At 41.7% G+C, this 22,533-nt stretch overlaps 1 protein-coding gene and 1 long non-coding RNA gene across 5 annotated transcripts in view; one reads left to right on the top strand and one right to left on the bottom strand.

Annotated features, from left to right (window-relative positions):
* The first annotated feature begins 482 nt into the window (after nucleotides 1-482).
* The window catches only part of LOC131103826 (potassium channel subfamily T member 2), a 53,446-nt gene continuing 31,395 nt past the window's right edge, over nucleotides 483-22,533 (top strand). Inside the window, exon 1 of the mRNA XM_058050418.1 lies at nucleotides 483-908. Within this exon, the coding sequence (XP_057906401.1) occupies nucleotides 820-908 (89 nt within the window). The 5' untranslated portion in view covers nucleotides 483-819. The remainder of the gene's footprint in view (nucleotides 909-22,533) is intronic.
* LOC131103832 (uncharacterized) overlaps nucleotides 18,978-22,533 on the bottom strand; it is a 44,551-nt gene continuing 40,995 nt past the window's right edge. For all 4 annotated transcript variants that reach the window (XR_009119688.1, XR_009119689.1, XR_009119687.1 and 1 more), the window contains 2 exons: nucleotides 20,288-20,375; nucleotides 18,978-19,310 (listed from right to left, as the gene is read on the bottom strand). This is a non-coding gene — a long non-coding RNA (uncharacterized LOC131103832). The remainder of the gene's footprint in view (nucleotides 19,311-20,287; nucleotides 20,376-22,533) is intronic.

Below are 22,533 nucleotides of genomic sequence, written 5' to 3'. Positions count from 1 at the left end.
CATTTCACATGCGTGGGGAGAACATGCAAAATTCACACAGAGATGGCTGAGGGTGGAATTGAACCCTTTTCTCCTAGCTCGCTAACCACTCGACCGCAGTGCCTGGTACGAGGTACTATTGGATATAACTTTTTTTTGTGTGTTTTTACAAAATATTGTATAATACAAAATACAAAAAGGTCAAAGTAACACCCGTTCAATCAGCAGGCATTCTGTGATCTTTCAGTATGTGTGTGTTCTCGAGGCTTAATAAGTTTTAAGACAAGATGCGTTCCGCAAATGGCTCCTGGGCCGCACTTTGGACACCCATGTATTGGATGTCATTACATACAGCATAAGGGTAGATGCATAAAACAATGACAAGCACAGTAATATTGTCAAAAGGAACAGCAGTGGTATGTGCAGGTGTACCTAATGAAGTGTCCCGTGGCAGTGGCACCCACTAATCCCCAGTGGCTGGTCGTACACTTGCAGCCAGCGCGTCCATGCATGTTGGAGCTCAGGCGGAGGAGACTGGAGGAGGATGCTGATGCTGCTGCTGCTGCGAAGGAGGAGAGACGCAAGCAACCAGTTGCTCCCCAGCTGTCAAAGTGGATCCTCAGCGGCTACCTGTTGCCTCGGCTGGGGGGCGGGGGGGGAGAAGTAAAATAGCCTGAATTGTTCGTTATAGGAAGCAGCCAATGAAAAGGATGCATATATCGTTGATGGCGATGCGATTATAAGAAAGAAAGAAGAAGGTTTTGGGGGGAGTTGTGGTGGGTGCGCCACCTCCTCCGTGTGGAGGTTTTTACGGTGCGCCGCGTCTCTCGGTGAAGAACCATGGTCGAACTGGAGAAGGAAGTGCTCCCGCTGCCCCCGCGGTACCGGTTCCGAGACCTGTTGCTCGGGGACTGGCAGGCCGACGACAGGTAAGCCAGTTATACTCGCTTTTTACGCACGGCGCAGCGTCATCTCGGTTCACTCGTGTGCGTCTTGTGGGGTTTGGTCGCTGCTTTGGTGGGGCTTTGTGCCGCCAGCTGTGGATGATGATGCTGCTGCAACAGGTCCACTTCTTAGCTCATTTCACCACGCCAATATTCATCTCTATGGAAAATGAGCACATATTTACATATTTTTTTTTTACATTTTGCACAAAAATACAGGAGTTGCATGCACCCTACTTCATCTCTCTGCTGTCTTATTACCTGAAATTCATAGTGGACCATCTGCCACCTGGTCAGGCAATTCCAAGAGGCTGCTCACAGTAACAGGCAATTAACCTTTGCTTACACTCCATGAGCAGGCCTGGAAGATTTGACGTGCTAAATGATATGCACTGCCTAACATGGATATTTCATTAGGACATCTAATGGAAACTTCCATCTGAGCACTTTCTTGCTTGTGAGGCTCTTTTAAACCACAAAGTTGGAAAAAAAAAGAGATGACCCCCGGTGCAGCCCTGTGGTGACCACACACATACACAGTGGTTGATGTTGCTGCAAATGCTGCCACATGATCCAACCGTGGATATCATCACACGCATTTTTACCCTTTTAGTAGAAGCGCTTGCCACATTTCACACATAAACATCAGCTTCTGCCATCTGCTACTGTCACCTCATGCAGATTACACGGCCAATTAACAGTCCACAGGCTGCTTGGCACATCAAGTTCTAAGCCTTTTTATGGGGGGGGGGGGGGTGCATTTAATCAAAAAGTGATATACATGGTTATATGTACACAACAGCAGAAAGCACCAGGCGTTTATTTGAACGAGGCAGGAATGTTTGAGGCACTTTTATCATGGTATTAATATAAAGTTGATGAGGCAAAAATATACATAGATACTGTGTTGTTTTGCATGTTTGTTCCACTTAAATGTTTCATATCATCAAACAAATTGAAATATTACTCAATGACAACACAGCTAAACACAAAATTCAGTTTTTAGATGGAACATTATGATTAAGGGAGAAAAGATTTCAAACCTACATGGCTCTGTGAAAAGTGATTACCGTCTAAACCTAATAACTGGTTAGCAGTAACAACTGCAATCAAGAATTTGTGATAACTTGCAATGAGTCTTTTCCAACATGAAGCGCCTTTTTAAGGTCATGCAACAGCATCTCAATAGGATTCAGGTCAGGACTTTGACTAGGCCACTTCAAAGTCTCCATTTTGTTTTTCTTCAGCCATTCAAAGGTGGACTTGCTGGTGTGTTTTGGATCCTTGTCCTGCTGTAGAACCCAAGTTGGTTTCATCTTGACGTCAGCGATAACTTGCAATGAGTCTTTTCCAACATGAAGCGCCTTTTTAAGGTCATGCAACAGCAACTCAATAGGATTCAGGTCAGGACTTTGACTAAGCCACTCCAAAGTCTTCATTTTGTTTTTTCTTCAGCCATTCAAAAGGTAGAGTTGCTGGTGTGTTTTGGATCATTGTCCTGCTGTAGAACCCAAGTTGGTTTCATCTTGACGTCAGCAACAGATAAAGATTTTTTTGGTGGACAGCAGAATTCATGGTTCCATTTACTATCACAGCAAGTTTTCCAGGTCCTGAAGCAGCAAAATAGTCCCAGACCGTCACACTACCACCACCATATTTTACTGTTGGTATGATGTTCTTTTTCTAAAATTCTGCATAACTTTTACGCAAGATGTAATGGGACACACATCTCCCAAATATTCACCTTTTGTCTTGTCAGTGTTTTCCCAAAGGTTTTGAGAATCATCAAGATGTTTTGAGACAAGCTTTGAAACATGCTTATTGTTCAGCAGTGTCCTGCAGTTCGTTGGGTGATGTTGTGGGGTCTTTTGTGTCCTCTTGCTGAACTCTTGGGGTAATATTGGTTGGCTGGCCACTCCTGGAAAGGTTCATCACTGTACCATATTTTCACCCTTTGTGAATAATGGCTCTCACTGTGGTTTGCTAGAGTCCCAAAGCTTTATAAATGGCTTTATAAACGTTTCCAGAATGATAGATCTCAATTAATCGAGCTTTTTCACACAGGGCCGTGTAGGTTTGGACTTTTTTGCTCGCTTAGTAATAAAAAGTTTCATTTAAAAACTGCATTTTTCTTTATTAATTCATTCCCGAAGGTCAGACGCTAACCAAACTGCACGCTAACAAAATACATTTTTACTATAAGAATAAAGCAAACACCCAATAAAATGCATAGAAAATATGAATGAACATATAAAGTTATTTCTACCTGAATTGAAGATGTGACAAAGACGGTGATGTGGCAGCAAGATCCACTTCCCTTTTTGCTATGCGTTATTGTTGACTTCCTGTTTCCGTTTGCATTTATTAGCAAGCTAATAGGCTGCTAACAGGGATGTTTTGTGATAGAAATACATTAAGAACACAGTTAGACTCAGAGGCAGTGTGTTAGTAACACAACAAGATGAGCTATGTAGTAAAATGTACACAAACCGAAACAAATTTTGCAGTAAATTATATACTATTTTTGTAAAGCTCAACATAAATTTATATTCTTTGGGAGGTGATCCGGTACGTACTCACTTGTGCCATTATCCCGCCCTTAAAGTGTTCTGTGTGAAAGGCTATAGGTGAATGCTAATTGCTAAATCTTCTGTTACGGCTGTTGTGTGCTGTTGTGGTTTGCACATTTTGTTTTTTTTTATGGCTTTCTAATTGAGTGATTTGTCAGTGATCTTCAGGACTCGAGTCATTTATTTGTAAAGTGGCGGGTTGTTTCTAAAGGAGTGCAGTAGTAAAACAGCCTCACTCCCCTGATTACAAAGGCCTTTAGCACAGGAGGTTGCCTCTGGCTTGTTACATCTCAGTCGGGTCATTTCTCCAGGGAAGGCAAACAAAAGGGAGGTTGGAGATTGCTTTTGTTGGGTGTTACACACTTTAGAGAAGTGTGTGTGTGTGTGTGTGTGTGTGTGTGCACTGCAATATCTTACAAAGACAGAATGATAGCAGTGTTACCACATGACTGCAATCTGTTTGCGTAGCTCCCCTTATATTGTGATTCACACCAAAATAGCCAAACCTTTATGGATTTTTATGCACAAATGGCAAAAATGGCCATTGTCAAAGAATCCTTGAAAAATTTCCTGGATCCAGATGGTGAGCCGACTCATCCCCAAAATTTAATCACGTCTTCCATATTCTATTCCTGAGAAATCCTGAAATTCATTCATTCATTCATTCATTCATTTTCTACCGCTTTTTCCTCACGAGGGTCACGGTGGTGCTGGAGCCTATCCCAGCTGTCTTCGGGCGAGAGGTCGGGTACACCCTGGACTGGTCGCCAGCCAATCACAGGGCACATATAGACAAACAACCATTCACACTCACATTCATACCTATGGACAATTTGGAGTCGCCAATTAACCTAGCATGTTTTTGGAATGTGGGAGGAAACCGGCGTACCCGGAGAAAACCCACACATGCACGGGGAGAACATGCAAACTCAACACAGAGATGGCCGAGGGTGGAATTGAACCCTGGTCTCCTAGCTGTGAGGTCTGCGCGCTAACCACTCGTCCGCCGTGCCGCCCAAATCCTGAAATTTTCATCCAAATTCACAACTTTTCAAGTTATTTTGAACACAAACAAACTAACCTGGTATTGATATTGATTGTTGGAGCAACCCATCTCGGGATTAGGCTCTTTCTGTCGTAACGTAGCATGTTTTTGGAATGTGGGAGGAAACCGGAGTACCCGGAGAAAACCCACGAATGCACGGGGAGAACATGCAAACTCCACACAGAGATGGCCGAGGGTGGAATTGATCCCTGGTCTCCTAGCTGTGAGGTCGACATAACTTTTCTTTTGTTGTGTCTTTACAAAATACTGTATAATACAAAATACAAAAAGGTCAAAGTAACACCCATCCAATCAGCAGGCATTCTGTGATCTTTCAATATGTGTGTGTCTTAAAAAAGAAGTTTTAAGACAAGATGCGTTCCGCAAATGGCTCCTGGGCCGCACTTTGGACACCTCTGTATTGGATGACATTACATACAGCATAAGGGTAGATGCATAAAACAATGACAAGCACAGTAATATTGTCAAAAGGAACAGCAGTGGTATGTGCAGGTGTACCTAATGATGTGTCCCGTGGCAGTGGCAACCACTAATCCCACCTCGTGATCAGGCTCTGTCGTACCCATGGCATCAGTGGAGACTCTTTGCCCCCCCCCCCCCCCCCCACCGGAATCATTAGGGCATGAAGCAGGAAGTAGCCTGCCGATCAATAAACAGATGGACAAACACAAATACTGACACAGTATGCATGTTTGTTATTACTCGGATACTTTTATAAGCAAATATTGTGCAGATGAATCACCGGGTGAAGCTGCTGACCTCCATGCATGGGGATCATTAGCTGCAATAAAGTGGACAGATTAGCAAGCAAGGCTGAACTGTGATTGATAGTGACAGAGGGCTTAATTACCGACGGATCACACGGCGTTTTGCTGCCATGCTGCATTAATGAAGGGTGTCGCCTTTAGCTAGCACGCCTTGCACATCTAAAAAAAGTCAGTGCAAGACTCTGACAACCTTGCCGCACATTCTTATTATTCATGTGTGCATCCCTCTCGGGTGTGTGTCCACACACTCGTTTACACCTCACCGCTCCCTCCGCAAAAAAAAAAAAACCCAACCGCGCCCCCGCCTCTTCAGCGCTCCCCTCTTCTGCATTTGATTGAAGTGGCTTATCCTTCATTGAAGAGCTCTTGTCGAACTCAGCAGAATGTGTCCGTATAGGTGACACAGTTTTCACCACAAAAGACGTAAAAAGATGACAGCTATTCATAATTTATGGCTCACACACAGGGTCTCCCACCTTCTTGATTGCCTTTGTGGCCCGCCCCCGCGCTCCCCCATTGCCAAGCAATTGAGTGGATAGGAAATCTTGGCCCGTCTAATGTACTTCATACATTTTTTATAGTTTACTTTTAACATTGCACCTTGGAAGATGGATTGAAATGAAACACAATACTGCAACTCAGAGCCATGTTTGATTTCCAGTAAACCTGTTTATCAAGGTTAATTGGGGAGGCAGGATTAATTTTTTATAAATAGAATATTCCTGTAGTTAGAGCATAGAAAACATGTTTACAACCTGTAACAAAGTGTCATTTTTAACATTATTAGAGCCCTCTAGATATTAATAACTATAGTCACCTTTACACTCATATTACTTTTTATTCATTCAATTTCTACCGCTTATGCTCACGAGGGTCGCGGGGGGGCTGGAACCTATCCCAGCTGTCTTCGGGCTAGACTGGTGGCCAGCCAATCACAGGGCACATATAGACAAACAACCATTCACACTCACATTCATACCTATGGACAATTTGGAGTCGCCAATTAACCTAGCATGTTTTTGGAATGTGGGAGGAAACCGGAGTACCTGGAAGAAAACCCACGCATGCACGGGGAGAACATGCAACTCCCGGTTGAAGCCGGGTCTCCTAGCTGTGAGGTCTATGCGCTAACCACTCGACCGCCGTGCAGCCCCCCACTCTTATTACTTAATACAGAAAATAAGCCATTTAAGACTTAAATAAGACTTGTGTGTGAGTTGTTGTAAATGTGTTCCAGTTCAGGGGAGCTGAGTGGGGGGCAAGACAGGAAGTGACATTGGGGGTTTAGAGTTGCGTTTTAGCTTGCAACAGTTTTTTTTTTAATATTATTATTGTGGCTGTTGTGCAATAATTCAAACTAATTCAAACATTACTGACAACTTGTGACCAGTATTTCTGTCCTCCAGTGGGGGCCTGACAGAAACAGAATATAATTGAGAACCACTGCCCTAGCAACAAGGAGACCCGAGTTCAATTCCACCCTCAGCCATCTTTGTGTGGAGTTTGCATGTCCTCCACGAGGTTAACTGGTGACTCCAAATTGTCCATAGGTATGAATGTGAGTGTGAATGGTTGTTTGTCTATATGTGCCCTGTGATTGGCTGGCCACCAGTCCAGGGTGTACCCCGCCTCTCGCCCGAAGACAGCTGGGATAGGCTCCAGCACCCCCACAACCCTTGTGAGGAACAGCGGTAGAAAATGAATGAATGAATGAAAACTTAAGTCTAAGCAGGCTGCGCGGTGGACGAGTAGTTAGCATGCAGGCCTCATAGCTAGGAGCCCCGAGTTCAATTCCACCCTTGGCCATCTCTGTGTAGAGTTTGCATCATGTTCTCCCCGGGTACTACGTTTTCCTCCCACATTCCAAAAACATGCTAGGTTAATTGGCGACTCCAAATTGTCCATAGGTATGAATGTGAGTGTGAATGGTTGTTTGTCTATATGTGCCCTGTGATTGGCTGACGACCAGTACACCCATACAGCCTCTCGCCCGAAGACAGAAGACAGCTAGGATAGGCTCCAGCAACCCCCCCCCCCCCGCCCTCAACCCTTGTGAGGATAAACGGTAGAAAATGAATGAATGAATGCCCTAGCAACAAGTGGAAGTGACAGGAATTCCAATAATCTGGGTTCATCTATTCTACGCTGATGTGTTTGTGAGATATGTAAGATTTTGTTTCTTATGTAAAGTTTTATAATTCCTGACACTTTTATGGTCATGTTGCCTTTGGGCGATAAGTTTGAAGTCAAACAAACGATCAGAAGAGCTACTCTAAGTACTGTGGTTGGCATTGGCCAGTTGGACACATGGCATTTTGTTCCAGGATGAGAGTATTAAGTTGTGATATTTGAATTTGCTGTTTTTCCTGCCAATTTGAATCACCGCTTTAGCAAATGTGACTTTTTTTTTGTGTGTCCATGCTGAAGTTTTTTTTTTTCCTGCCACCGTTCTGATCAAACAGACACTATTTATATTCTCTGGCAGTGAGTCAGTGGCTTTTTCCTTTTTTTTTTTTTGAGACGATGCCAGATGACTAGACAATTAAACAAAAGCAGTATGACGACAAGAATTTTCAAATGTGCTGTCTTCATTTTTCAAACGGTTTATTATCTGAAGAGGGTGACTCTTTTGACATGAGCATTTGTTAGCTACCCTTCACCTGGATGTTTGCTACAAACAGTGCATCTGTAGAATCCTCAAACAACCCATTTATCTGCCGTTTCCTGGCTTCAATCCCGTATTCCTTCTCAAGAGTTTTTAAGCGTGTTCATAAACACAAACAACTCCCAACCCAGCGGCACTCCAAATAAAACATTACAGTTCCATCACTGCACAATACTCAGACTCAGCAGGAGCTCTTACAGAATTACCAAATACGACTTTCATCCTGGAACCAATGTCATATTTAACTGTCGTCTTGATATCTTCTCACACTTCGTCTCTGTCTACCACCCTCACTCAAGGATAAATGTCCTCTGGCCAATGCTCCATCACTTAAGTCAATAATAATGCGAGTATGCTTTGACTTGAACATATAGTCATTACATTTGCTGTATAAGAAAGAGCATCATCAATGCATGGATTACCTTACAGGGGAATCGTTGGAATTCTTGCAAATTACGTGAAGGTCTTTGGGGGAAAAAATTGTCTGGAGACATAACAGGAAAGAGGAATTAGTCGGGAGAGCTGCAACATGGTCAATGGTCTAATAGGACCAATGAATCTGACATGACGCATGTCTCTTTGGGGTTAATTAAAAAACAAAGCCTAATTGATATTGGCAAAGGTTGTAAAGCATTCCATGATTTATCCATAGGGCTATATATGCACACTCTGCAATTACAGTGCATCGCGTAAATGCTCTAATTATAGCCGGAGAGTCTATTTACCGAAACGGCAAAGAAGACGAGGCGTTAATTGGAAGCGGGGTAAAATCACACAGATGTTATTTCCCTGATTTGAAGTTCATTATATACAGTATAACGACTACCTTTTTTAAACTTTAATAATGATTTGGAGTGCATGACAAAGTGGAAAGGAAATCATAGCTATCTTTGACCTCATGGGCATTTATTAACAAAGCAGCAAAAGAACCGATGTTGAGAAGAAATTAAAGGAACAATGCAACTTGCGAAATATTACCTTTTTTTAAATCAGCAAAATTCATTAATTAATTAATTTTCTACCGCTTATCCTCACGAGGGTCGCGGGGGAGCTGGAGCCTATCCCAGTTGTCTTCGGGCGAGAGGCGGGGTACACCCTGGACTGGTCGCCAGCCAATCACAGGACACATATAGACAAACAACCATTCACACTCACATTCATACCTATGGACAATTTGGAGTCGCTAATTAGCATGTTTAGCATACAACTTTAAATTGTATGCTAAAAAATTAACCTAGCATGTTTTTGGAATGTGGGAGGAAACCGGAGTACCCGGGGAGAACATGCAAACTCCACACAGAGATGGCCGAGGCTGGAATTGAACTTGGGTCTCCTAGCTGTGAGGTCTGCGTGCTATCCACTAAACCGCCGTGCAGCCCCATTCAATCATTCATTCATTCATTTTCTACCGCTTTTTCCTCACGAGGGTCACGGGGGTGCTGGAGCCTATCCCAGCTGTCTTCGGGCGAGAGGCGGAGTACACCCTGGACTGGTCGCCAGCCAATCACAGGACACATATAGACAAACAACCATTCACACTCACATTCATACCTATGGACAATTTGGAGTCGCTAATTAACCTAGCATGTTTTTGGAATGTGGGAGGAGACCGGAGTACCTGGGGAGAACATGCAAACTCCACACAGAGATGGTCGAGGGTGGAATTGAACTCGGGTCTCCTAGCTGTGATTTCTGCGTGCTAACCACTAGACCACCGTGCAGCCCCAAATCAGCAAAATATTTTTTTTATTTGTCTGGGTTTTAATACAACAAAATATTGACATTTTTAGTGGTTTTCAACTGTTGCCAAACAACGCTGTTGGGCCGACTGGTGTACATGTACATGCAATTGTGGTCCAGGCCGGTGCCGGATGTTGCTAGAGGGCCCCCCTGGCATTACGAGACGGATAACAAACCCTTCTTGTCCACCCCTGGCAGCTCCCTTATTCCCAAACCAGGTTAGCTTGATACACCACCGGAATCGTCTTTCCCGAGCCTGGCCCATCAGCCCTCTCGTGTTTCATTCCTTTCACAGCACTGATTTAAAGATAAAACAGATGGACGTTTCATGCTGATTTGATACCGTGCCAATTGTCTGCACACATCCCAAGCTAATGTAACGTGAGAAGACGGCGAGATAGATTAACATTTGATGGCTTTTAATGGAATTAAGCACAAAGTAAGATGGTTTGTGATTATTTTGCGTTTCGGAAACATATTGTTGATCACGAGGGACGCTCTTCTGCTAGCTGTGAGTGTGCTCTTTTCAGCAATGGATGAGGCAAGGCTGATGATGTCAGGGAGCAAAGGCCCGAGCACATCCATGGATGATGTATGGAGGTTGTAACACACAGAAAGCCACATCTGAACACGGCGCAATTAAACATTATACGGGCAAAAGTATTTGGACACACGTTTGCATCATTTACTTAATCAATCAGGGTTTAGCCTGCACCCCTTTAGTTTACCAGCAATGTTACGTTAATTATTCATCTTACCAATTGGGAGTGTAATGGTACATGTTTAGTATAACGTTCGGCACGTTCGGTATAAGGCTCCCAACGGAACAAGTGTGGGAGGAGATATAACTACCTTTCGTCATGTGTCTATTTCCGTAAAAAGTAGAGTACCCATCCTTTGACTAGTCGGAATAATAGGGGTGTCCCAATAAAAGGTAATACCTTGAGTATTGTCCAATATTAACATAGCTTTAGACAGTGCTTCTCTATTACTTCCTGTCATGCCCTCTCTAAGGGACAGAAGCTTTCATACCCCCCTGATTTGAAATACAACAGAAACTGATCATATTTATTCATTTATCTGCAGACTGAATTTGAAACTGAAACCAGGCAAATGCAACAAAATGGAGAGCATACAATACATACACATATTCAATAGTCAAATTGCATGTTGAGTACTATAAATTTGTATATGTTGGTAGGTCTGAAAGCCTCTACCGTCCCCCCTGAAACGTCCCCCTACATCCGTCCCCCCAGGAGTGCCCACCCTACTATTTTGAGAAGCACTGAGAAGCACTGGTGGGGGGTGCTGGAGCCTATCCCAGCTGTCTTCGGACGAGAAGCGGGGTACACCCTGGACTGGTCGCCAGCCAATCACAGGGCACATATAGACAAACAACCATTCACACTCACATTCATACCTGTGGGCAATTTGGAGTCGCTAATTAGCATGTTTAGCATAGACCTTTTGGAACAAATTAGGTATGAGGTACTCATTCATTTTCTCCCGCTTTTCCTCACGCCTATCCCAGCTGTCTTCGGGCGAGAGGCGGGGTACACCCTGGACTAGTCGCCAGCCAATCACAGGGCACATATAGACAAACAACCATTCACACTCAAATTCATACCTATGGACAATTTGGAGTCACCAATTAACCTAGCATGTTTTTGGAATGTGGGAGGAAACCGGAGTACCCGGAGAAAACCCACGCATGCACGGGGAGAACATGCAAACTCCACACAGAGATAGCCGAGGGTGGAATCGAATTCTGGTCTCCTAGCTATGTGGACTGCACGCTAACCACTCATCCAGAGTTGTATTTATTGGAGAAACAAAATTTATGTTTATAAGCTAAGCAGGTTTATGTTTTGCATTTTGTACTTTTGTACCAAGAAATGAACCGAATCGTGACCCTACCATCGAGGTACATATTAACCATGATTATGACGTAGTGTGGGCGGTCTAGTGGTTAGCACGCAGACCTCACAGCTAGGAGACCAGGGTTCAATTCCACCCTCGGCCATCTCTGTGTGGAGTTTGCATGTTCTCCCCGTGCATGCGTGGGTTTTCTCCGGGTACTCCGGTTTCCTCCCACATTCCAAAAACATGCTAGGTTAATTACTGACTCCAAATTGTCCATAGGTATGAATGTGAGTGTGAATGGTTGTTTGTCTATATGTGCCCTGTGATTGGCTGGCGACCAGTCCAGGGTGTAACCCGCCTCACGCCCGAGGCGACAGCTGGGATAGGCTCCAGCACCCCCGCGACCCTCGTGAGGAAAAGCCGTAGAAAATGAATGAATGAATGACGTAGTGTTGGAAATCCTAAATTTAGACCAAGCATATGTACAATTTCATTATGAAAGAAAAAACGATAAAGTTAAGGCGTGATGTTCAAACCGTGGGAAGACTATAATGTATTGTAAAGTTGTCCGGTCCCGAAGTCTGTCCAATCATTGCATCCCCTGCTCACTGTGTAAAAACGACTACTGATAATCAAAGATGATCAGTGACCGCTGACCTACTATAACTTCTACCTGCCTGAAAGGGTAGAGATAAAAAAAAGTGATAAGACAGCCATTTAACGCTCTAATAACATCACAATCTTGCCGATTTTCCTCCCTGAGTCAAGCGCACCAAGGGGCCGCATTTTTAGATTTCAGGCAATATTAAGTGCTCGTGAAAGTCTCGGCTTGGTACACACTGGAGTGTTCAGATCAATCTCGTGGCAGCGATGTGTGGAATTAATACAAATGTCACTTTCTCTTTTCATGTGAGCTTATTGACAGGCTCCACACAATCCTCCACCTGCAATCAAGCCCAAGCTGTTGTTTGCCATGGTTTGCTATCTGGGTCAGGGACAAGTTGTCCTGTCAATCATTTGTTGTCAGGCTTGGAGAAGAAGAGTACATCTTGGCTCTTTTAAGCAATTAGAGCAGCCAGGTGCAGAAGTGCAATTTGTCGTCATCTTGGCCTCAATTTAGTGGTTGCATTATTATTATTATTGTGTGTCCTTTTGTGTTGTCGGGTTGTTTACAGCACTGACCTCCTTTACGAGATGACATCAATTCATAGTATGTTCATGTGACAGAGTGCAGAATCCATAGATATAAACCTACCACTACTTCATGGCCTTTGTCATTTTTCTACAGAAGGAACAAATGAGAACATTGTGATTGAAGTCAAGCATTTCCCTTTTGTGTTGTCTCCCTTTAGAGGTGGAATTAGAATTCCTCTGCCTGCTTGTCCTGATTTGATCTCGGAAATAAACCATGCGCCGCAATCATTCATTGTTCTACTGTCACAACACTTGTCTTGCGCTCAGATTTATCAATCCATTTAATTGATTTTTCAACATTGAATAACGGTCAGTAGAGTACGGCCCGGCGTCTTGAATGTTAATTGCGTTTTTAACTGCGCAAAGAAGGTTAGGTTTTTATTGCCACTTAGTTAGTTAGCGGGATGACCCAGGTTATTGCCTTGTCGGACTGACGTTTACATTATATCTGCATGTAGACAGACGGAGGCTGTGCAGTTCTGGTGGATTCCATGCCCAAGAGCATTAAGGCCATGGGTCTCAAACACGTGGCCCACGGGCCAAATGTGGCCCGCAGGACACTAGTTTGAGGCCCCCGCCTTGATATGAAAAGTTTAATGTTAGTGCGGCCCGCGCAAGTTTGATATGGATGCTGTATGGTATCGTGTACCCAGAAAGAATTATTATGTTTGATTAATGTTCATGTTAAAGGTTAAATAACAGTTAATAGTTATCCTCCCTATCCGTGTGGAAGTGGTAAGTTTTTGGCTATTTAAGTTTAGAGGAAATAACTTGAAGGCTACCGTTTAGGTCGCTAGCTCTCTAGTTTGCGAGTTAGCATGTGTCTCAAGACCCTGCAGTTGCGCAATATGTTGTAAATAAAAAAAGTATAAATGTGACTATAGTCGTGTTTTGTCATGTCTACAGGGCTCTAATAATGCTTTGTTAATTTTAATCTGAAAAAAATTATTTGTCTACCCACCAACTATATGTGGTTTTTATTATTTGCCGTTTTATTATTATTATAAGATTTATTTATTTATTACTGATTGATTTTCTTTATTCTTGATTGATTTTTTTATTTTTCATCTTACTTTGTGTAGAAAAATAAAAATTAAGATATTTGAGAACAGTGGAATGTTTTATCAGAGCTTTTATTGTAGAAAATCGGAACCAAAGCACTGAAAAAGTTTGTAACTGTTTTTAATAAATGTGTGCCCAGCCTCGCCCAGACCCTAGCTCCAGTGGCCCCCAGGTAAATTGAGTTTGAGACCCCTGATTAAGGCAGTGCTAGATAGCAATGGTGCTCACACTAAATATTGACACTATTCTGACAATAATGGCTCTGTGAATACTATTTACATACTGCTATACAAGTGGTACACTGACTACTCTATTGAAGACATAGAAGCGGTCCTCAGGTTGTATCGATCCAACTTTTGCCGTTTCGTTTTGGTACATAAACCCTGGACGAACGGTGGATGGATACTGTAGAGCAGAGCTTCCCAACTGGTTTGGCTGCGGGTCCCATCATTACCCCCAACAATGACAAGTTGCGAGAAGTTTTCAACTCGAACTTCATATACCTTGCTGTTTTCAACACAACGTGAGCTGCAGCGCCTAGACGCTGTCTGTTTATGGTGTTCTCTCGGATGGATGGCGTGCTAAGTCTCCACTCAATGTTCTTGCCCACCCACTCAAGCTTGACACTTCGCCCAGAAACATGGCATGCACGTCGCGGCAGAGTAGCAAGCGAATAGCACAGACATCGGTTCATTACTGTTTTTTTTGTTTTTTTGTTTGCCAGGAAAAGACCCACGAGCCGCTTTTGGGTCCACGATTCACCAGTTGAGAACCACTGCTGTACACAGCAAAGTGAAAAACGTTGCTTATTAATTAACTTAAAACGGGCTTTTCTGGTGGTGAGAAAAAGAAAAGCCACCGTCATGGAAGTAAAAATAGAAGCTCGGAGAGAAGAGAAACACCCACCAGCGTTGGCCGCGTTATTGGTCTTAGTCGTGACGTCTATAATTACGACCATATAAAAACATCTGCTCCTATGAAAGCGACTGTGATAACTAAGCAACTTAGTGGTCTTATTATTTAGATAAGGGGTCTCAAACTCAATTTACCTGGGGGGCCCCTGGAGCTAGGGTCTGGGCAAGGCTGGGCCGCATCAGGTTTTCAAAAAAAAAAAAACGCATTTATTAAAAACATAAAAATATACAAACTTTTTCAGTGCTTTGGTTCCGATTTTCTACAATAAAAGCTCTGATAAAACATTCCACTGATATCAAATATCTTAATTTTTATTTTTCTGCACAAAATAAGATGAAAAATAAATAAACAGATCAAGAATAAAGAAAATCAATCAATCAGTAATAAATAAATATAATAATAATAATAATAATAATAATAAAATGGCAAATAATAAAAACTTAAGAAACCACATATAGTTGGTGGGTAGACAAATTATTTTTTTCTGATTAAAATTAACAAAGCATTATTAGAGCCCTGTAGACATGACAAAACACGACTATAGTCACATTTATACTCTTTTTATTTACAACATATTGCGCAACTGCAGGGTCTTGAGACACATGCTAACTCGCAAACTAGAGAGCTAGCGACCTAAACGGTAGCCTTCAAGTTATTTCCTTTAAACTTAAATAGTCAAAAACTTACCACTTCCACACGGATAGGGAGGATAACTATTAACAGTTATTTAACCTTTAACATGAACATTAATCAAACGTAATAATTTTTTCTGGGTACATGATACCATACAGCATCCATATCAAACTTGCGCGGGCCGCACTAACATTAAACTTTCATATCAAGGCGGGGGCCTCAAACTAGTGTCCTGCGGGCCACATTTGGCCTGCGGGCCGCGTGTTTGAGACCCCTGATTTAGATGGAAGTCTCTTATACTTCTTTCTCCAAATAAACTACAGACGTAAAAGTAAGTTATTCTATTGCTGTTTCTTTTATTTTTTACACTATTTAATGTTATATTTCTGTAATTTATGTCCTTAATGTGTTCTGTGTACAGTGTGGAGTGATTTTAGGTATACAGTAGTGTGAAAAAAAGTGTTGCCCCACCCTGTCCTGATTTTTTTTTGCATGTTTGTCACACTTAAATGTGTCAGATCATCAAACGAATTAAAATATTAGTCAATGACAAGAGAAATCAACACAAAATGCAGTTTTTACATGAATCTTTTTACTATTAAGGGAGAAAAATATGATTGCCGCCTAAACCTAATAACTGGTTGGGCCACCCTTAGCAGCAACAACTGCAATCAAGCGTTTGTGATAACTTGCAATGAGTATTTTTCCAGCATGAAGCGCCTTTTAAGGTCATGCCACAGCATCTCAATAGGATTCGGGTCAGGACTTTGACTATGTCACTCCAAAGTCTTCATTTTGTTTTTCTTCAGCCATTCATTGTCCTGCTGTAGAACCCAAGTTGGTTTCATCTTGACGTCAGCAACAGATGGCCGGACATTCTCCTTTAGGATTTTTTTTGGTGGACAGCAGAGTTCATGGTTCCATTTATCACAGCAAGTCTTCCAGGTCCTGAAGCAGCACAACAGTCCCAGACCATCACACTACCACCACCATATTTTACTGTTGGTATGATGTTCTTTTTCTGAAATGTAGTGTTACTTCTATGCCAGATGCAGTTCTTTGGATGTTGGCGTGGGGTCTTTTGTGACCTCTTGTATGAGTCCATGAGTTCTTCGGGTGATTTTAGTTGGAAGATTCGCCACTGTTCCATGTTTTCGCTATTTGTGGACAATGGCTCTCGCTGGAGACCGAATTTTCCAGACTAATAGATTAATTAACTAAATTAATTGAGTTAAATTATGTTTTAACAGGGGTGCAATCAGTTTTTCATACAGGGCCATGTATGTTTGTACTTTTTTCTCCCTTAATAGTACAAAGTTTCATTTTAAAAACTGCATTTTGTGTTCAGTTGTCTTGTCATTGACTAATATTTCAATTTGTTTGATGATCTGAAACATATAACTGTGCCAAACGTGCAAAAGAATAAGAAATCATGAAAGGGGAAACACTTTTTCACACCACCGTAAATAGTACTCTACATCACAGTCTAAAAACGGAACTCGTACGGTTGAACTGTGAGGGGTGTACTCACTTTTTTGAGCTACAGTACATTATCTATAAAGGTGTACAACATGGTGCTGATCTCGTTTAGGGTTATTTGGGCTTCCCTGTCATAACTTGTATTCATGAGAGGTACGGAAAAAAAAAACAAAAGAACTAGGGTGTGAGCACTGACCTCGCCAAGTACGTATGCATGACTACTATTCCTGGCTTGAGTGTGGAGTTTGACATGAGCCACCGACTGCGCTCGCCGAGCCTCTTTCATCTCACCACTGTGTCATTAGCAGGACCTACGCTGTGTCATTATTGGAGCGTCGGCATGAGCAGAAGCAGCGGGAGAGCTGAAGGTTCCACTGTCATATGCTCTCTCTCACAAATCCTCCTCTGCAGAAACCTCAATCTCTCCATCCTCCCTGTCTGTCTGAGTCTCTTTCTCTGGCCTCTTTGGGGGGGTGGGGATTTATACTACATGGTCAAAGTGACCCAATTCAGATGTTTTTGTCTGTTGCTTGTTACTTCAAACATCTGGCAGTTGTTCTGCATTACTGCATGTTACAAGTATACCAGAGTATAGTGACAGATCTACTTAAAATTGTGATGTTTTCCCTGAATGAGATACTCATTCATACAGGAATAAAGGATGTGGGATTTACAATTTCAACAAGGAACTATAAAACTTTGAACAATATGTGAACATCCCTCCTTATTTACTTCCCAATACACAGAAAAAAATATGACAACAAAAAAAACACGCAAATGTCTGTATTATGTTTCTGCAGAACTTTTTTTTTTGTAGAAAGTTTTCTTCTCTGTCCCTCTCAGTCACGCTGTAAACAAACCCCCGCGCTGCTTCGTATCAAAGCCTCGTCTTCCTGGGGCTGCTTTGACAAAGTCCGATGATTACCGTAATGATCCGAGTCTAGCTTCAGAAACTGTTGGAATTATTTTGATAGTTAAAGACTTCATAATTTTTTAAATAGCATTACAAATCGTATTACTGTTTTACAACAACAAACAATCATTCACACTCACATTCATACCTATGGACAATTTGGAGTCGCCAATTAACCTAGCATGTTTTTGGAATGTGGGAGGAAACTGGAGTACCCAGAGAAAACCCATGCATGCACGGGGAGAACATGCAAACTACACACAGAGATGCCTACATGCTAACCACTCACCCACTGTTCGGCCTTAAATGGCTTATTTACTATTATTTTATCTACTATGTTGCAAATAATGTGACTGTAAAGGTGACTATAGATGGCTCCAGCAATGTTAGAAAGTCAGATTTTCTGTGTTCTAACCACAAAAATATTTGATTTATAAATAAGGAATCCTCTCTCCCTGTGCATGCGTGGGTTTTCTCCGGGTACTCCGGTTTCCTCCCACATTCCAAAAACATGCTAGGTTAATTGGCCACTCCAAATTGTCCATAGGTATGAATGTGAGTGTGAATGGTTGTTTGTCTATATGTGCCCTGTGATTGGCTGGCGACCAGTCCAAAGTGTACCCCGCCTTTCGCCCGAAGACAGCTGGGATAGGCTCCAGCACCCCCCGCAACCCTCGTGAGAATAAGCGGTAGAAAATGAACGTACCCTGCCTGTTGCCCGTAGTTAGCTGGGATAGGCTCCAGCATACCCTTGTGACCGTTGTGAGGATAAATTATGTCATTTTAGTAGCATATAGTTGAAATATTAAGAAAAACTGTGTTAAAAGTCATAATATTAGCAGAAACACAAAAAAATGAAATGTACTATTTTGTCTTTTTCACCTATATCACAATTCTAAGATGCACTTTTCTTTTGATTTACAAAATATCAAAACGGCCCTTGCATCCGTTCAGTTGTTGTAAAAATGATGCTGGAAAAGACACCCCTGCCTTGGCTCATAAAAACATCACATTATGTAATTTAACACTGTGAGCATGCAACGTAATAATGATGCCTGAAACGGAAAACCAGTCCAGGGTGAACCCCGCCTCTCGCCCGAAGACAGCTGGGATGGGCTCCAGCACCCTCGCGACCCTTATAAGGATAAGCGGTAGAAAATGAATGAATGAATAAGGAATCCTAATTTGTGAAATTTCACTTGGAAGCAGTTAACCACATTAAATGAGGCACTTTTTGACTGTAGTTGTTGGATGTTTGCATGTTGTTTCAGGGGTTCAATCACTTGAAATCAAGATTTAAAAACATCACACCTTTGTACTCAGCTGGACTTGTCCATTAGGATGTGCTGTGTCAATCCCTTGTGGCATACTTACATACATCGACAAGGCGCTGGGAATGCAAATGGGAATTTCCAATCCTCAAATGTCGTGTTCCTGCTGGTTTTGCTTCATGGAATCCTCCGAGACGACCTGAGTTGCATGCTGAGAAGTAATCGATTTGATGACAGGAAAAGCCCAGCCTAGACATTTTAGAAACGAATAGAAGCCACATTGAGATGTTTTAGAACATACACAGACATATCTCTTGTAGTCTTATAGAAATCCTTCCCATAAGAGTGGATAAACTGGGATTTAACCTTAATGGGGTTGTTTTTTTTATGTCTATTGTTACAATGTAATGCTCTTTATGAACTTTGACTTCCTTCAAGTCTTATCATGGCTTTTTTGCGATTCATGTTCACTCGAGGGAAAACAGTGTAGCTTTAAGAAACACACCGATGGCACAAAGGCCTTAAAATGATCTCCTTCATTCGGAATGCTATCACAAGCTCCCCCTCATATAAATTTAATAGGCTGACGGATTGCATGGATGCTCGGACTCAGACAAAGTTCATGTCATGTGTTTGAGGAAATAATCAAAGAGAATATATATTTGTAAATCCTTGCAAAGATGAATACAATTGATTTGTTATGATTACAAGAATCAGACTTCAGTGGGAGATTGTGTGTGTAAGTGTCAATGAACCAATCCCTGCTATTTAACCTACTATGCTCATTTTTTGTATTGAGTTGTGGACTCCGATAGAGCAGCTCCACACAATAATATTTTTTAGGATTTTTTTAGGACTTTATAGGAGTTGATAAATGCTACAGGAGTTGATAATAAACTGTGTTTTATGTTTTTTAAATATCAGCTTTTAACATACAGCCATATGTGTTGGATCCTGAATCTGATCCGGAAGTAGAGACTAGACAGTCCGAAGTTTCTCAAGAAAAAAGGTTACTTTAAGACGTCTCTCAATGGTAAGTAGCTATAGCATTTTAGTCTTACGTTTTCTATAGCATCGGTAATGTCTAATGTGGTCACTAATTATGGTGGGAAAGGGCTATTAGCAACCCTGCTGCCTGTATGCACACTCTATAATGCTACACAGAAAAGCACTTTGACTCAAAAACAAAATAAACGCAGTTATGACACTGATAAATTGTTACTTACTGCTTGCTCTTCTGACTCTTCCACACGACCAAGTAACGTTGGAAAGGCGTAGGTCTTCAGCAAGTTTGTCGGCTAGTCCAGCTGCATACTGGCCCATGTTCACAAAAGAAAATTAATTGTTTTTTTATGTGACAATAATGTTAAGTAATACAGTATAGAAATATATGCTATATCAGGGGTTCCCTTTACACCAATCACGAAGATAGTGTGAGTCGATGTGTCACCTCCATCATAACCGAAACTTTGTAGGTGTCATTCAGCTGACATAAAGTCCCCCTTCTGATTCGCTCGCAAAAAAAAGGGGGTATTATTTTGATAATAAACTGAGCAGTGAGACGCCTATATACCCAAATGTATTCATTGACTTGTAGCAAGTAGAAAAAAAAGTCAATTGTTTGTTCCGCGTTACGACCTCCACGATAGAAAGGTGTTTTCCACAAGTTCTTTGGTCAAACTATTATTTCACAATGAATTGGAAAATGTGTCCTTTGCTGAAAGCTTTTCAATATGTTGCCTTGACCTCGACTACATTGTCTTTTGTATAATCCTTTTCATTTCTCGTATACCATATATGTAATGTTTTATAGCAAATGCCAACTGGACTTATACAATACATAAATTGATAATGAATGCAAGCAAATTTCACTGGCATACTACTCATTGTAGAGACACAACTATAGAGGAATTATGTGTAATTGTCTTTATTGCCATATTGATTTCAATTGGGAATTACTTAATCATATCAACTACCTGTACACTGTGAATGTGAAACACTAAATAGTATTAGTATTCAGTTTACCAGTTAGATTTTATATATGATATGTGATTTAACATAAGAGGTATGTAGATCATTTTGATTGTGTGCACCCCTGATATAGTATGTACATGTATATAAACACTGGTATTTATGAATATATTATGTATATACATTCTCTATGTTTATATTAGGAGGGATATCTTTGGGACATGGTTATATTAAGTAGCCATAACCTATTATTTACAAATTGATACATAGTGTTGTAAAATAAAATATCAATATAAAATATCATAAAAATGTTGAACTACCCTTTATTTTTCAAAACCGGAATTGCCAGTCTGCCCTGTGGGCATTTGTAAATAAGGAGACGAAGAAAAAGGTTGAGAGAAACGTAAGGTCAATGAATGCATTTCTTGATCAAGTCGGTGAAAACAACCCAAATATTGACAATATTCCTGACCGTAAATTGAAATATATTTTCATCAACAACTTGCAAACACGTCCCTCTGAACCAAAGTTCTTCATTCTTGCCACACTACAGCAAGGTGCATTCACTGACCGAGGTTCGACTCTCCAATTGGGCATCTCTGTGTGGAGTGTGCATGTGTACTTTTTCTCCGGGTACTCCGGTTTCCTCCCACATTCCAAAAACATGCTAGGTTAATTGGAGACTCCAAATTGTCCATAGGTATGAATGTGAGTGTGAATGGTTGTTTGTCTATATGTGCCCTGTGATTGGCTGGCGACCAGTCCAGGGTGTACCCCGCCTTTTGCCCGAAGACAGCTGGGATAGGCTCCAGCACCCCCCACAACCCTCGTGAGGATAAGCAGTAGAAAATGAATGAATGAAAAGTAATATTAGTGTAAAGGTGACTATAGGGGTGTTATTTAATATCTAGAGGGCTCTAATAATGTTAAAAACGACACTTAGAAGGTTGTAAACAGGTTTTCTATGTTCCAACTACAGAAACAGAAGGAAATAAAACCTTTTAGGGGCTGCACAGTGTACAAGTGGTTAGTGCACAGGCTTCACAAATAGGAGACCCGAGTTCAATTCCACCCTCTATATGTGTCCTGTGATTGGCTGGCGACCAGTCCAGGATGTACCCCGCCTCTCGTCTGAAGACAGCGGGGATAGGCTCCAGCATACTAGTGAGGACAAGCGGCATAGAAAATGAATGTAAGATAATATCTTTCATTTCTATTGCATGTGTTTTTTTAAAATGGAAACATTTAAATGTAAATGTTTGCTTAGGGACTGGATGGTAATGGTTGGCTTTCCTACAACCTGCTATTGATCATTTGATTATTCTGCGCATGGATTAGCTCAGACTCACAAAGACATGATCCACTAACCCTGTCATAGTCTTTATGAATGTAAATATACCACAGGGCCGCTCATATCTGCAGTACTTTGCACCCAGTGACGTTCCATAGGAAAGGTGCAATTACACCCACGCCAAGGATGTTCTTTTATTTTTCGTCTTAC

Source organism: Doryrhamphus excisus, chromosome 15 (genome assembly GCF_030265055.1).
Source record: "Doryrhamphus excisus isolate RoL2022-K1 chromosome 15, RoL_Dexc_1.0, whole genome shotgun sequence".
NCBI lineage: Eukaryota > Metazoa > Chordata > Actinopteri > Syngnathiformes > Syngnathidae > Doryrhamphus > Doryrhamphus excisus.
The sequence above is the reverse complement of the archived record's forward strand: the minus strand, read 5'-3'. Positions and strand labels throughout refer to the sequence as shown.